This window comes from Choloepus didactylus, chromosome 13 (genome assembly GCF_015220235.1).
Source record: "Choloepus didactylus isolate mChoDid1 chromosome 13, mChoDid1.pri, whole genome shotgun sequence".
NCBI classification, from domain to species: domain Eukaryota; kingdom Metazoa; phylum Chordata; class Mammalia; order Pilosa; family Megalonychidae; genus Choloepus; species Choloepus didactylus.
Genome location: NC_051319.1, coordinates 37,452,121 through 37,470,151, shown reverse-complemented (window position 1 = coordinate 37,470,151; position 18,031 = coordinate 37,452,121). Strand labels below are relative to the sequence as shown.

The 18,031-nt window shown below is 36.4% G+C and overlaps 1 protein-coding gene across 1 annotated transcript; it reads left to right on the top strand.

Moving 5' to 3' along the window:
* Positions 1 to 11,567: 11,567 nt before the first annotated feature.
* On the top strand, positions 11,568 to 13,552 carry LOC119507667 (RB-associated KRAB zinc finger protein-like). The gene is given in 2 exon segments (XM_037800888.1): positions 11,568 to 11,703; positions 11,706 to 13,552. Coding segments are annotated over 2 exon segments (1,983 nt in total).
* The last annotated feature ends 4,479 nt before the right edge of the window (positions 13,553 to 18,031 follow it).

Below are 18,031 nucleotides of genomic sequence, written 5' to 3'. Positions count from 1 at the left end.
TGGAAAGCGCTGGGCTTAAAACAAACAAACAAAAATAAAAGTAAAACAAAAAAAAGAGAAATGAATACAAAAAAATAGCAAAAAGACTACTCTGTTGTTGTGGTTCCATCACTTATCTGGCAAGAAATTTTACCAATTTGGAACACATTATTTTAAATCTCAGTGTCTTAGTTTTCTGATCAATAAAATATTAAGAATGTTCAACTGACTTTACACCCTCTCATGAGGACAGGTGAAATAACTTACACTGAAGTGATTTGTGAATTATTAAGTCTCTACATGTACAAGTTATGATGAGATTATGTGAGTTGTCACAGTTTACAGTTAGTAACAACATACCAAGTTGATTATATATTTTTGGGGTATATTATTTCCAACAAAGTGGCAACTTTAAACTTGTAATGTTTGACTTAAGCTACTATATCCATATTTCAGTGTCAGACTTCTAAGGTGCCAAAAGCATATTACTCTTATTTATCCTAAGACATGGGGATTAGTTGGGAATTTTTTGTTTTTTTCATTTTCTAATTGCATACATCTGTCTTCTAATTCCACAGCTTTTCATTCTTAGTAAATCAATTTTGCACAAGATTCAAGTGATTCCCCATATCTTTCAGGTTCTGGGCTTCTCAAGTAAAGTTTACAGATAAGCCCTGTTTTCCAGGTCAAAGTTTGTAATGCCAGTCTATATATAATGAACTGATGTAAGGACCAGCATGGACACCAACACGAGTGTGCCGGTTTGAATGTATTATGCCCCAAAAAATGCCATTTTCTTTGATGTGCTCTTGTGTGGGCAGACATATCAGTATTGATTAGATTGTAATTCTTTGAGTATTTCCATGGAGATGCACCCCACCCAACTGTGGGTGATGACTCTGATTGGATAAATTCCATGGAGGTGTTGCCCCGCCCATTTAGGGTGGGTCTGAATTAAGCACTGGAGCCATATAAATGAGCTGACAGTCAGAAGGAACTCAGTGCAGCTGAGAGTGACATTGAGAAGAGGAGCTACAGCCAAGAGGGACACTTTGAAGATTGCACAGAAGCTGAGAGAGTAGCTGCAGATGAGAGACAGTTTGAAGATGGCCTTTGAAAGCAGACTCTTGCTCCAGAGAAGCTAAGGGAGAACAAACACCCCAAGAGCAATTAAGAGTGACATTTTTGTGGAACTGCAGCCTAGAGAGAAACATCCTGGGAGAAAGCCATTTTGAACCCAGAACTCTGGAGCAGATGCCAGCCATGTGCCTTCCCAGCTAACACAGGCTTTCTGGACACCATTGGCCATCCTCCAGTGAAGGTACTTGATTGTTGATGGACACTTTATGGCCTTAAGACTGTAACTTTATAACCAAATAACCCCCCTTTATAAAAGCCAATCCATTTCTGGTGTTTTGCACCCTGGCAGCATTCACAAACTAGAACAACGAGTTTCAGTGGAAAATCTCATGAGTGGAACTTCTACTAAAATACAGTGTCAGCTATTTTCTTAAAAAAAAGGAATGGAACTCAATAGTTGTCACTCATTTTGTTTTTTGGATTTTTGTTTATTTGTTTCATTTTGTTTTTTTACAATAGATGTCAATTTAAAAATGGCTGGGGGACTTGTAAAAGAAATATTGGTCTTTTTACAACCAATTGTTTACAAAAACAAGAGTAAATAAAAAGAAACTAAAAGTACCATACTTATCCTAAGGGAAAGTTGATTTTTTTAAAATGACAATCAATATAAATACTTTACAAATTATAATTACTTAAAGATGGCTGTTAATTGTCTGTAAATTTATTTCATAAACTCTCACCTAAAAGTGCTCACCTTTAAGTTCATGTTTCTATAACTAAAGTGAATTAAAATGAGCTAAACCATCAGTTTTTTTTCTAATTGACCCTATACTGTCAATATGATCTAAGATTCATGCCTCCAAGAGATTGATTTTATTTTGTTTGTTTTACTAGATAACTCCAGATGGTAAACTGAATTCTTTGTGTGAGCCAATGTAGTGAATGGAAAAAAAAAAAAACCCTCTGATGTTCACAATCTTTTGGCAGATGAAACACTGAACCTTTTCCTTATAAATTCTACCTTCTGAGCTACTTGAATCCACCATTATTGACTTAAAAATACCTCAGTGGTCTAGGGGAATATTTGACCTTTATTACCTTCCAGAAGAAAAAGCAGAAGGCTAATAATGCAAAGGAAAGCAATACTCATACTCTTGACAATAAAGAAAAGAAGCAAACAGGAGCATGCGAAAGCAGGGGATCCATCCAAGCTTAAAGTGCTAAAAATAAGCCAGTGACAACAAATGAGAAATTGCACCACATTTCCTTATTATCAGTAACACTCACTACATGGGAATAAAAGCTGCAACAGGCACATTTCAAACCACCTTGAAGGTCAGGTTGGGTCTATGCTACATTTTAGCAATTCTAAATACCAGTTACCAGAAACATTTCTCTTCCCTTATTGTGCTTTGTGGCATGATCAAACACCTTTCTGAAGGGTAATACAAATCTTATTCATCACTATCTTCATCATCAGATAGAATGAATTAAGTGCTATGCATTGTATTATGGTAAAATGAAAGGTAATCAAGTGTCCACCCTTAGTCTTCAGCCTGTCCATCCTAATGGTTATTGAATCCAATAAGTATTCCATTCCTTCCTTTTTATCATCTGTATAAGAGGAACATCTTAAAAGCCTGCAAAATACTGACTCTACTTTTTTTTCTGAGAAATATTCCAAATGAATTTGGAGTGAAATCAATACTTCCAGGCATTTTAGCTCTCCCTAGAAACAAGAAAAACTCACCCAAGAAAACATAGTTTGCTGACTTAAACTGTACTAAAGGATGCAGAATATAATATTTTAAAAAATTGAATCCCATTAGAAAAGATGTTTTAAAAAATGTTATCCAAGAGTGATGTCATTGACATGGTGGTATAAAATATCCCCTGGAAAAAATCCTCAATCATAGTCAGCTAATAAAATGACAAATCCCACATGCTTAGAACTCTGGAGGAAGATAGAGAATGTAGAGGTACTCCATAAATATAGAATTGAATAAAAAGAAAGACAGTTTCCAAAAATAAGTAGGAAATTTCCATCCCATACCCACCAGTCTCTAACCCTCTCCTCACTCAGACCCAAACAGCTTGAGATGTGCACAGATGTGGCATGGCCTGGGTACTTCCAGAGAAATATGAAGAATATACAGCCACTCAAATCAGTGAGTTAGAACACCATGCATATTCAGGCACAGGGACCCAATTCTGCAGAGATCCAGGGCAAAACACAAGCCACTGAGTCATGCTTCATGCTGCAAAAAAAGGGAACCAAGGGGAGTGAGGGAGAGGGATAGAGACAGAGAGAGAGACAGAGAGAGAGAGGAAGAAGAAGGAGGAGGAGGAGGGAAAGAGGGAGGAAGGGAGAGAGATGGGAGGGAGACTGTGGCAGAACTGTTGCCTGGACCACCTAAACATAAAACAGACATTTCTGGATTGACCCACCTTTCTAGGTTGACTACATCTGACTCCCTGGGTCATAATATCATTAAAGAGAAGAAGCTAGAGGCAGAAAAGCATCAGAGAAAAAAAAGGTGGGGAGTACTGAACTGCTGTAGATGGGATGGGTCCCAGAACTGAAAAGTGAAGGAAATGGGAGCTCTGGGTGAGGGAGAGATTTTAAACAAATTATAGAAACTGAGGAGAATATTCAGCATGAAAAAACAAACAGAAAAGTTCAAGATTTGTGGACAAGGAACAGAAGAAAGGAAGCTTTCCCTGGGGGTGAAACTATTGCACAAAAAGCACAATTTTATAAATTGTACCTGTTATCCAGGGCAAGACTCAGATGAAGAAGAGCTCAGAAAATCTGAACAGTTAAACACAGGCTACTCTAAAGGTCTAGAATAAGTTGGACCAAGCATCAAAGAAGAGCCATAACATTAAGCCAATCAACAATAAAACCCTAGAAAACAGGGAGAAACTGACTCTCAGAGTTAATTCATCAAGATAATCAGAGGCCCAGACATAAGCAAAAAATTACAAGTCATAGTGAGAAATAGGAAGATATGGCTCAGTCAAGTGAAAAAATTAAAACCTCAGAGGAGACACAGAATTTGGAACAACTAATCAAATAAGCTGAAACAAATCTCATGAATCAATTAAAGGAGATGAAGGAAAATATAGATATAAAGTTAAAGGATACTAAGAAGAAAATGTGTGAACATAAAGAAGAATTTGAATGTATGAAGAAACAGAGAAATTATGAGGATGAAAAGAAAAATAATAGAGATTAAAAATACACTAGATGGGAAGGGGGAAAAATGGCTGGGGGATAACCATGTCTGTCCACACATTATACACCAACCTGGATTGGGAGGAATGCCTGAGATCACAGTATAAAATCTGTAAATAAAAATTGTGGAACCATAACTCTCCCCATGGCAGGCTGAGCTGCAAAACCTCGCTGTGGTAGAAAGCAGCACTCTCTGAGCAAGTGAATATAGCTCAGCCCAGTCAAACTGGGGTTTTAATTAAGAAATGTGGACTGCTGAATACAAGCTACAAACCCCTAACAAGCAGACAGAGGCTTTTACTGATGACTGACCTTAAAGAGCCAGAAGACTCCTGTGTCTTGGGAGGAGGAGCCCAGAAGACCAGGTGTTACCTCTGGCCAATGGGTGAAACTGGGGGTCTGTGGACTGGCTCTGAAACAGGGCTTTCTTTCCCTTTTTCTCTGTCTTAACCTGAGTGACTCAGTGGAGAGAGCCTCAGATATTTTCAGTTTGCAGCACTTGACCCAGACAGGGGTGGAGATAACAGAGTCAGAGAGACAAAGGAGCTATTCAAATGCAGATGATAACTCCCTAGGGGGTGTTGCAACACCCCCTAAGAGGAAGGATGTGGGGCCCAGCCTTACTACTGGCCTTCTCATCAGAACCAGACCACAGTGCCTGGGGGAAAACAGCCAAAACAGAAACTAAAGGGGTCACACCTCCTTACACCAGTCAGAAGCAACAGGTTGACAGGCACCACCTACTGGGAAGGTTAGGAAGAGCACAGCAGCTACAGGTCTCACAGGAAAGTCTCTCAATCTCTAAGACACACCCACAGGGAGACTTGAAAGTGAATATAACCCCATTCTGAGATCTGAATCTGTTCTGGTCTGGGAAAATCTGATTGGGGTAACCAAGGAAACCAGATGTCTAGACAGCAGAAAAATACAATCTACACTAGAAAAAACAAAGACATCACCCAGTAAAAGGACCAAACTTACACCTCAATCAAGATACAGTTGAGATATTGTTTCATTTTAATGAAAAAATCTATTAAAGATTTTCAAAGAAATGTGCTAAATCATATCAAAAACCAAATAAATGAGTTCAGGGAAGATATAGCAAAAGAGTTGAAGGCTATAAAGAAAACACTGGTGAACAAGGTAGAAATTGACAGTTTGAAAAAACTACTGGCAGTATCTAGGGAAATGAAAGGCACAAAACAAGAGATGAAAAACACAATGGAGACATACAATAGAAGATCTCAAGAGGCAGAAAAAATACTCAGGAACTGGAGAACAATACACTCTGAAATCCTACACACAAAAGGATAGATAGGGAAAAGAATGGAAAAATACAAGCAACATCTCAGGGAATTGAATGACAACATGAAGTACATGAATGTATGTGTCATGGGTGTCCCAGTAGAAGAGAAGGGAAAAAGGGCAGAAGCAAAACTAGAGGAAATAATCAATGAAAATTTCCCATCTCTTATGAAAGACATAAAATTATAGATCCAAGAAGTACAGCATACCCAAAACAGAATAGTCCTGAATAGACTTATGCCAAGACACTTAATAATCTGATTATCAAATGTCAAAGACAAAGAGAAAATCCTGTAAGCAGCAAGAGAAAAGTGATTCATCACATACAAAGGAAGCTAGACAAGACTATGTGTGGTTTTCTCAGTAGAAACCATGGAGGCAAGAAGGTAGTGATGTGATATATTTAGGATATGGAAGAGAAAAACCACCAACCAAGAATCCTATATCTGGCAAAACTGTCCTTCAAACATGATGGAGAGTTTAAAATATTCTCTGACAAATAGACAATGACAGAGTTTGTGAACAAGATACCTGCTCTACAGGAAATTCTAAATGGAGCACTACAGACAGATAGGAAAAGACAGGAGTGAGAAGCTTGTAACATAATTTTGAGTGATGGTAGCACAACAACATAAGTACATTGAACAAAGATGCCTGAGAGTATGGTTGAAAGAGGAAGGTTAGGAGCATGTGGGATACCAGAAGGAAAGAGGAAAGATAAAGACTGGGGCTGTATAACTCAGTGAAACTTAGAGTGCTCAACAATTGTGATAAAATGTACAAATATGTTTTTACATGAGGGAAAATAAATGAATGTCAACCTTGCTAAAAATGGTGTGGTATTGAGGAAAAAAATATATTCAATGCAAACTAGAGACTATAGTTAACAGAAACATTGTATTTTGCTTCCCTTAATATAACAAAGGCAATATACCAAAGCTAAATGCCTCTTAGAGGACACAAGGGAGGGGTATGGGACTCTTGGCATTGGCAATGTTGTTTGACTCTTGTATTCTATTTTATTTTAATTCTATCTTTCCTTTTGTTGCTTTTTAGCTGTCATGGTTTTTTCTTTTTCTTTTGTCTCTCTACCCTCTTTGATTTTTCCTCCTTCTTTGTGCAAGAAATGGAGATGTCCTTGAATAGATAGTGGTGATGGTGGTGAATATATAAATACATGGCTTTACAGGGAACCATTGATTGTTTACTTAAGTTGGAATGTGTGGTGGGTAAACAAAACTGTTTTGTAAAATCAAAAATAATGGGTTGATGAGGAAATCCTGAAGGCATTATATTGAGTGAAATAAGTCAGACACATCAGGACAAATATTGCATGATCTTACTGACATGAACTAATTATAATATGTAAACTCATAGATGTGAAATATAAGTTACCAAGATATAGAATGAGGATAAAGAATGGAGAGTGGTTGCTTATTACGAGCAGAATGTTCAACTTGGTTGAACGTAAGTGTTTGGAAATAGATACAGGTGATGTAGCATGCTATTGTGAGAATAACTAACAGTGCTGAATATTGTGTGAATGTGGTGGAAAGGGTAATCTCAGAGCACATATGTCACTGGAAGGAAAGTTGGAGGTTAAAAGATGGGAATGTATAAAACAGTGAATCTTGTGGTGGGCAATGTCCATGATTAACTGTACAAATACTATAAATCTCTCTCATGAACTAGAACAAATGTATGACACTACAACTAGAAGTTAATAATAGAGAGGTATATAGGGAAAAATATATACCTATTGCAATCTATGTAGTACAGTTAGTAGTATTTTAACATTCTTTCATCAACAGTAACAAATGTACTATACCAACACTATGAGTCAATAATGGAGGGCCGGGTGGTTAGGGTATGGGAGTATTTGTGAGGTTTTTTTTTTTATGTGTGTTTATTTCTTTTCTGGAGTAATTAAAGTGTTCTAAAAATTGAAAAAAAAAATAATTTTGGTGATGGATGCACAGCTGTATGATGATACTTTGGATCTTTGGATAATTGTACAGTATGTGAACAATCTCAATAAAATTAAATTTAAAAAAGAAATTCCTACCTGGCTAAATTTAAAACAAACAAACAAAAACAAAACAAAACAAAACAAAATATTAGAAAACTTCCAGGAAGACAGTAGAATAAGGACAGGCAGAACTCACTCCTCCACCAAAAGGAGCTACAGAACAAGCAGGAATTATACACAGTAGTGGTATGAATCTCAGGAAACCAGGGAAGGACCATTGCAACATATAAGGAAGAGATGGACAGAAAACAATGGAGAAATTGTGAGTGAACTCAGCCATGGTACCTGGTGACCCTCCTCCATCCCTGAGCCTGACAGCTGTGGGATAACTTGGTTCTTGCCAGCTGGTGAGACTCAATTTAGTCCTACTCCAAAGGAGGCCAGTGAAGTTAACACTCTTGGAAAAGCAGCCTAGAGCCTTTCCATAAAGGAGCTCATTAATCCCACAAACCGAGAGACTGCAGTTAGAGACTAATCTCCACTGCAGTTCTGGCCACCTGTTCCCCACCCCAGAGGCCAGCAGACACCGTGTAGTCCTGAGCAAAATCTTGACAAGGGAAATCAGTAAATATCTTGAGACTAACGAAAATGAGAATGCAACATATCAAAACTTAAGGAATCCATTAAAGGAAGTACTGGGAAGGAAATTTATAGCCCTAAAAACCTTACATTAAAAAAGAAGAAAGAGGTAAAATGAAGACCTAACTGTTCACTTGGAGGAACTAGAAAAATAATAGTAAACTGCCCCCCAAATCAAGCAGAAGGAAAGAAATAACAAAAATTAGAGAAGAAATATACTAAATTGAAAATAAAAAGCAAGATAGAGAATTAACAAAATCAAAAGTTGGTTCTTTGAAAAGATCAATAAAATTGGCAAACTCTTAGCTAGACTGACAAAGAAAAAAAGAGAGAAGGTGCAAATAAATAAAATAAAAAATGAGAGGGTGGACATTATTACTGAACCAACAGAAATAAAAAGGATCACATGAGGATACCAAGAACAGCTGCAGGCCAACAAATCAGACAGTCTAGAAGAAATGGATAAATTCTTAGAAACAATGAACAACCTACACTAACTTTAAAAGCAATAGAAGACCTCACCAGACCAATTACAAGGAAAGAGATTGAATCACTCATCAAAAACCTCCCAAAAAAGAAAAGCTCAGGAACAGGTGGCTTCAAAGGTGAATTCTACCAATCATACCAAGAAGAATTAATACTAACCCTGCTCAAACTCTTCCAAAAAAAATTGAAAAGAAGGGAACACTACCTAACTCATTCTATGAAGCCAACATCACCCTAATATCAAGGCCAGATAAAGATATTGATACTTCAAGAAAAAAATTACAGACCAATTTCTTATGAATATAGACACAAAAATCCTCAACAAAATATTTGCAAGCCAAATCCATGTTAAAAGATTTATACATCATGATCAAGTGGGTTTTATCCCAGGTGTGCAAGGGTGGTTCAACATAAGAAAATCAATTAATGTAATAGATTACATTACCAAAACAAAGGGAAAAAACACACAATCATCCCAATTTATGCAGAAAAGGCATTTGATAATATCCAGAACACTTATTGATAAAAACACTTAGAAAATCAGGAATAGAAGGAAACTTCCCCAACTTGATAAATGGCATACATGAAAAACCCACAGCTAACATCATACTCAATGTTGAAAGACGCAAAGCTTTTCCTCTAAGATCTGTCACCACTATTATGCAACATTGTGCTAGAAGTTCTAGTCAGAGCAGTTAGGTAAGAAAAGAAATAAAAGTCATCCAAATTGGAAAGGAAGAAGTAAAACTTTCACTATTTGCAGATGATACAATCCTACAGAGTCCCAAAAATCTACAAAAAGTTTCTGGAGCTTATAAACAAATATAGCAATTGTGAGGAACAAAATCAACCTATAAATATTAGTAGAGTTTCTACAAACTAGTAATGAGCAATTTGAGGAGGAAATCAAGAAAAAAAAATCCATTTACAATAGCAACTAAAAGGATCAAATATCTAGTAGTAAATTTAACCAAGGATGTAAAGGACTTGTGCACAGAAAACTATAAAACATTGTTAAAATAAATCAAAGAATACCTAAATAAGTGCTGGGACATTCCATGTTCATTGATCAAAAGACAAAATAACATAAGGATGTCAATTCTCAAAATGATTTACAGGTTCAATGTTATCCCCTTCAAAATTACAACAGCCCACTTGGCAGAAAAGGAAAAGCCAGTTACCAAATTCATTTGGAAATGTAAGGAGCTCAGACTAGCCAAAAATATCATAAAAAAAGAAGAATGAAGTTGGGGAGCCTCAGATTTCCTGACTTTAAAGCTTATTACAAAGCTACAGTGGTCAAAACACCATGGTACTGGCACAAATATAGCTATATAGACAAATGAGAGTTCAAAAATAGACACTCAAAATTATGGCCAATTGATTTTTGACAAGGCTGTCAAGTCCACTCAATAAGGAAAGAATAGTCTCTGCAACAAACAGTGCTGGCAGAACTGGATATCCATATGCAAAAGAATGGAGGACCCCTATCACACACCATACACAAAACTTAACTTGAAATGTATCAAGTGCCTAAATATGAGAGCCATGACTATAAAACTCCTAAAAGGAAACAAAATATAGAAAAGCATGTTCAGAATCTCATGTTAAGCAATGGTTTCTTAGACTTTATACCCACTGCCCAAGCAACAAAAGAAAAAATAGATAAAAGGGACCTTATGAAATTTTATGCAGCAAAGGACTTTATCACAAAATGAAAGACAACCTATTCAATGGGAGAAAAAATTGGAAACCACATATCTGATAAGGGTTTAATACTCAGAATATATAAAGAAATTCTACAACTCAACAATAAAAAGGCAAACAATCCAACTAAAAAATGGGCAAAAGATTTGAAAAGACATTTCTCTAAAGAGGATATAAAAATGGCTAAAAAGCACATGTAAAGATGCTCAACATCACTAGATATTAGGGAAATGCAAATCAAAACCACAATGAAGTACTATTTCACATCCAACAGAAAGGTTATTATTTTAAAAAGAAATAAAGAAAGAAAAGCACATTACAAGTGTTGGAGAGGATGTGGAGAAATAGGAACACTCATTCATTCCTGGTAGGAAGGTAAAATGGCGCAGCTGCTATGGAAGTCATTTTGGCAGTTCCTCGGGAAGCTAAATATAGAATTCTTCATATGACCCAGCAATCCTGCTACCAGTGAAAAGAATTGAAAAGCAGGGACTGGAAGAGATATTTGCACACCAAAATTTATAACACCATTATTCACAATTTCCAAAAGATGGAAGCAAACCAAGTGTTCATCAACCACTGAATGGATAAACAAAATATAGTATACACATACAATGGAATGTTGTATGTAAACATATATTCATGTTAATGTAGAAAAAGAATGAAGTTCCGATACATTCAACAAGATAAATGCAAACATTGTATTGAGTGAAATAAAAACAAAGGGCCGGCTCTGGCTTTCTGTCCCTCCGAGGTGACCGTTCGCCCTAATTCCCAGGCTTTGGCCTCCAGTGGGCGAGGATCCTGGAGCCTGCAGGGCGGGGCGGGGCAGTCAAGGGTTCTCGCGAAGCTCTACTGGAGATCGCGGAGCCGTACCCAGAGCCCGCGGCACTGCGGCTGGAGGCGCCGGGCCCAGACGGCGCGCAGCAGACGGCCCTCCCTTGGCCCCGGCCGAGTCCGGGTTCTGCGGACACTCCCAGCCAGGCCCGTCGGCATCCTCAGCAGCCCGGGTTTGAGTTTACCGACGGCCGGGCGGAGGCTATGGCCGTTTTGAGCCCTTGGAAGCAGGCCTGAGATCATCCCCGACCCCGGCCTCTCCCCGGAGCCCTGCAAGCGCTCTACCAGTATGGTTGTCTACACTTTTTCCAAGAGCAACAGAAAATGGAGAAATCCCAGGTGTCAGTGTCATTCATGGATGTGGCTGTGGACTTCACCCAGGAGGAGTGGCAGCAACTGGATGCTGATGAAAAGATAACATACAAGGATGTGATGCTGGAGAACTACAGCAACCTCATTTCAGGTACGATATTACCAAACCAGATGTGATCATCAAGTTGGAGCAAGGAGAAGAGCCATGGATAGTAGAAGGTGAATTCCCATGTCAGAGCTGTCCAGAAGAAGTCTGGAAAGGTGGTGACTTGATAGAGAGATTCCAAGAAAATGAAGACAAACATTCAAGTCAAGCTCTATTTCTCAACAGCAAAACCCTGATTGAAGAAGGAGAGAATGCATCTGCCAAAACTTATAATGTGGAACCAAACTTTGTTACTTCAAGCATAATAACTCATAATTGTGTTTCATGTGGAAAGAGTTTAGAATCTATTTCAGAGTTAATTATTAGTGATGGAAGCTATGCAAGAAAGCAACCTGATGAATGTGTTGAATGTGAGAAAACACATCATGGAGAGAAACCCTATGAATTTATTCAAAATGGGGAAGGCTATTCACAAAATGATGAAAGTATTCTTGAGAAAATTACTATTTTAGAGGAACCCTTTGAATATAATAAATGCATGGAAACCTTTGAAAATGAAGCTGTTTTCATTACTCATAAAAGAGCTTATATGGGGGAAAAGCACTATGAGTGGAATGATTCTGGACCAGACTTCATCCAAATGTCAAATTTCAGTGTATATCAGAGATCACAAGTGGACATGAAGCCCTATGAATGCAGTGAATGTGGAAAATCCTTCTGTAAAAAGTCAAAATTCATTATACATCAGAGGGCTCATACAGGGGAGAAACCTTACGAATGTAATGTATGTGGGAAATCCTTCAGCCAAAAGGGAACCCTCACTGTACATCAGAGATCACACTTAGAAGAGAAGCCTTATAAGTGTAATGAATGTGGGAAAACCTTCTGTCAGAAGTTACATCTCACTCAACATCAGAGAACTCATTCAGGAGAGAAACCCTATGAATGTAGTGAATGTGGAAAAACTTTTCGCCAAAAGACACATCTCACCCTACACCAGAGAAATCATTCAGGAGAAAGGCCCTACCCATGTAATGAATGTGGGAAATCCTTCTCCTGTAAGTCAGCCTTCAGTGACCATCAGAGAACACACATGGGAGAGAAACTTCATAAATGTAATGATTGTGGGAAATCTTACTACCGGAAATCTACCCTTATTACACATCAGAGAACACATACAGGAGAGAAACCTTATCAATGTAGTGAATGTGGAAAATTCTTTTCTTGGGTATCATACCTCACTATACATTATAGAAGTCATTTAGAAGAGAAACCCTATGAATGTAATGAATGTGGCAAAACCTTCAATTTAAATTCAGCCTTCATCAGACATCGGAAATTACACACAGAAGAGAAGTCCCATGAATGCAGTGAATGTGGAAATTTCTCTCAATTTTCATATCTCACTAATCATCAAACAACTGACTTAGGAGAGAAACCCTATGAATGTACTGAATGTGGGAAAACCTTCCTTGAAAATTCAGGCTTCGGTGGACATCAGTCACTTCCAAAAGCAGAGAAATCCTATGAATGTAATATATGTGGAAAATTATTCTCTGAGTTGTCGTACTACACTCTACATTACAGAAGTCATTCCGAAGAGAAACCATATGAATGTAATGAATGTGGGAAAACCTTCTCCCATAATTCATCCCTGTTTAGACATCAGAGAGTACACACAGGAGAGAAACCCTATGAATGTAATGAGTGTGGAAAAGTCTTTTCTCAGAAGTCATATCTCACTGTACGTTATAGAACTCATTCAGGAGAGAAACCTTATGAATGTAATGAATGTGGGAAAAAATTCCATCATGGGTCAGCCTTCAGTAGCCATCAGAGAATTCATAGAAGAGGGAATATGAATGTATTAGATGTGGAGAGTCTCCTCTGAAGTAAAATCTTGGGTCAGAAAAGTCTCTGAATATAATGAATATGGGAAATCCAGTAGGGAGTCAAACATCATTGTTTTATCTGAGAGTTCACACTGGCAAGAAACCCTTGCCTGTCTCCTGAATGGGGAAAAGCATTTAGGTATTAGAGTCATTTTAATCTGAATTTTCACAGAGAAGGATCTCTTAAGAATGCAACAAGAAGCAAAGCCTTGAGTAAGGCCATACAATTCATTGGGCACCAGATGATTTACACCGCAGTGAAACTTTATAAATGCTTAAAATTTATTTTGGATTCAAATTGTATTACATATCAGGGAATCATACTGAGGTGAAATGTGTCACTGTGCTGAATGTGAAAAAAAATATATATTTTCTTGAAAATCATTCACTAAAAGCCGTATTTCAGATGTAAAAACAAATCTTTATAGGAAAGATACCAGAAAACAGTTCTGAATAAGCATTCGTTATATAAAAAGAACTTTTAAAGTCATCAGGAGTTGATAGTGTTGATGGTAGCATTACATTTATGGCTTGTTTTTATATTTTTAAAATGCAATTTAATGACAATTCTACGCAAGTTTGGATTTGAGTAATTTGTGAAAAGAGTATCCTTATTTGAATATTAAGGTGGCAAAATGTACTAAACATACAGGATATATTGTTGGTGATGTAAGACCTGATAGGTATAAAATCATAAAATACGTAATTTTCTAAACTTTAGAGACATTCACAAATGGGTTTTTAATAAATACCTCATAGCTAGAAAAGTGATTTTTTTAAAGTTTTCAACTGCACCTGAGCAAAAAGGATTTAATACTATTTTTCTTAAACCGTGCATAGGCAATAGGAATTAAGTCTGTTTGAATAGAAGAGGAACAACTGTACTACTACAGTACAGTTTTACACCAATATTTACACCAATATTGTTCACAATACTTAAAAAAAAAAAAGTCCACGTACCTGGGTGGGGGTGGGGGGCATATTTTAAATAACTCCGTACAAAAAAATTACAAAGAAGGGAGGGATATGTCTTTTCATGGATTCCAAGACTCAATCTCAAAAGATACCAGTTTTCCCCAACTTACTTCATATATTCAATGTACTCAATCTAAATCTGAATTTCTCAATGGAAATTAAGCTAATTCTAAAATTTACGTGAAAGTTCAAAAGGCCAATAATAGTCAAGGCTATCATATAAAAGAATAGACAGGGGACTAAATCCCAGATATCAAGAACTGTGATAAAGCCATAGAAATTATGATAATAGTATTGATGTAAGGATAGATAAGTTGACCAATGGAACAGAATAAAGATTTCAGAAAGACAAAAAAAAAAAAAAAAAAAAAAAAAGGGCCCATATTGTATGATCACACTGATATGAAATAATTAGAATAAGCAAATTCATAGAGTTAGAATCTATACCATAGGTTACCAGGAACTGGTTTGGGATAGAGAATGGAGAGTTAAGGCTTAACTTTTATAGAATTTCTATTTAACTTGATCATAAAGTTTTGGAAATGGATTGTGCTGATGGTAGTACAATATTGTGAGTGTAATTAACAGCACTGAATTACATATGTGAAAATGGTTAAAAGGGAAAATTTTATGTCATATATATATTACTAGAATAAAAATAAAACATAAAACTGTATAACACAATGAACCCTATTGCAAACAATGGATTATAGGTAATAGTACATGTATAAAAATGTTCTTTCATGAATTATAACAAATGTACCACAGTAATGCAAGGTGTTAATAATAGGGTGATATATGGGGAAAAATATACCTAATGCAAACTATGGACTCTAGTTAATAATACAATGTTAATATTCTTATATTAATTATTAGAAAGGTTCCACACTAATGCAATGTGTCAGCAATATGGGTGTATATGGGAATGCTGTATTTTTTACATGATTTTTCTGTAAACTTATAACTTCTATAATAAAAAATTGCTTTTAATATTATCCAAGACATTTGTGTCTTTAATGGCATGTTTAATGTATGCTATTTTCTCTATGTATCCCATGAAGACAAGATACCTAACAAAGTAATCTCTTCTAGAGCCAAAGTTAGGGGTTTGGAAGTAGCAGATTAAATCAATAATAAGAAGGTAAGATAGAGAGCCTTGGGCTGTAAATCAGAATGCTGTGATTTTATCATGGTATTGACATTGACCTAAGATTTTCTTCAAGTTAATTACTTTCCCTGGAACTCAGCTTTTTCATCTGTAAAAAAGTCTCAAGTACTTTCTAAAGTTTCTCCCAGCTCTGAATGTCATACTTTTAAATTAGATAAGGCCTTCAATTCAGAAGCAATATAAAAAGAATGAAAAGTTACTTCCAATAACACACACACACACACACACACACACACACATCATTAAAGCAATCTTTTAACTTTTTAAGAAATGTCATAATTTATTTATGCACTTCCAGTAACTATCTTATTTTTGCACCTTCAAGTGCCATGTAAACGCTCATGAACAAGAAGGAATGGAAATAACTAAAAGAGATAATTTTTAAACAATTTCTTATAAACTATAACCCCAGACTGTTTATCAAAGTAGATAACTCAAGAAAACTCAGTCAATAAATTATTTTTTAACTCTCTTTCCATCACTTTTGAAAACAACTTATGTATACACACACATATACACCACACCCATAAACACACAGACCACTGGGTTTGACACCAGGGCACATGAGTGAGGGGTTATTGAAATTTTAAAAAGGAATGTCAACAGAGCCTCATTTAGAATATAATATGCAAGCAAGAACTATTAAAAAAAATAAAAACCAAACCAGTTTTACTGGATTTCTTTAATGTTATTCTTTATGATCTCTGACTTTCACTGTTGAGATAAGAATTTAAAAGTGCCCTTGACAGATGTCTAAAGTTATGCACATGCTGAGACCTATTTGCAGAAATTAGCTCATCTGAAAACTGAAAGATGTTAGTGCCCAGGTATTAGTGCCCAGTGATTAGATTATTTCCATGGAGATAATTCAGAATAATGAATTTTAAACTGTTTTTTTTTATTATTTTGAAAAATGGTGAGTTCAAAACAATTATTAACCACTCAATAATGTTGACTAAATGTATTGATTTTTTTTTAGCTATGATTTAAACTTCTCTCTGAACTTGGAAGGTTTTATCTAAATCAGTCCCTGAATATGGATACAATAAAAACAAAGCAATCACATATATAACTTCATTCAAAACTCTAATATTTAGAGAAGGAAGGGGAAACATAAATTACCCAAAGTGACTTTGAAGGATTATAAGAACACTTGTAATTTCAGTTAGGCTTTAATATATATACCAATTTCCTTTGATGGGCTGTGGCTCCATGAAATGTTGTGTTGAGAAGGATTCAGGAGCTGCCCCTCAAAACAAGTAAAAAGGTTCGTGATTGTTAGAGAGGTCTGTAGTGCAAGGAATGAGGAAAAAGGGATAGCCCTTCTGACTTGACCTACATTATTCAGAGAAGCTTAAGTGCCATATTAAATCCATGCCCAACAGAAGTCATGGATTTATAAAATCAAAACTAGGGGCTTTCACTTTTTACTTGTAAAATTTGTACTGACCATCAGTGAGCAGAAATGGACTGAGTTAATAATCTAAGAAGTTCAGTCATGGATAAAGCAGAATAGAATAGAGGCTAAATCTGTAAATCTACATCATAAATCTAAGCTAAAAATATGGTTCACTGATAGCCAAGAATAATATTCAGGATATCATGAGAGATAACTAAAAACAGGGATAAAAAGAAATACAGGCATACCTTATTTTATTGTGCTTCTCTTTATTGTGTTTCACAGATATTGTGTTTTTTACAAATTACAGGTTTGTGGAAACCTTGCCTCAAACAATCTATCAGCACCATTTTCCCAATAGCATGTGCTCACTTCATGTCTCTCTGTCACACTCTAGTAATTCTTGCAATATTTCAAATTTTTTCACTATTTGTGATATTTGTTTTAGTGATCTGTGATCAGTGATCTTTTATGCTACTACTGTAATTGTTTTGGGGCACCATGAACTATGCACATTTAAGACAATGAATTTAAGTGATAAAAGTGTGTGTGTTCCAACTGCACCACTGATTGGCCATTCCCCCATATGCCAGTTTGAAACTGTTATGTACCCCAGAAGAGCCATGCTCTTTTAATTCAATCTTGTGGGTACAGACTTAATGTGAGTGGGATCTTTTGATTAGGTTGTTTCCATGAAGATGTGACCCACCCAATTGTGGGTGGGACCTTTTGATTAGATTATTTCCAAGGAGATGTGACCCTGCCCATTCAAGGTGGGTCTTACTCAGTTTAGTAAAGTCCTTAAAAAAGCCAGGGATGGAGAGAGCGCTTAGAGCCTACACAGACCAAGATGCTTGGAGATGCAGACAGGAAAATGTTTGGAGATGCTAAGCTATGAAATGAAGCCCAGAGTTTGCCCAGAAAAGCTAAGTGAGA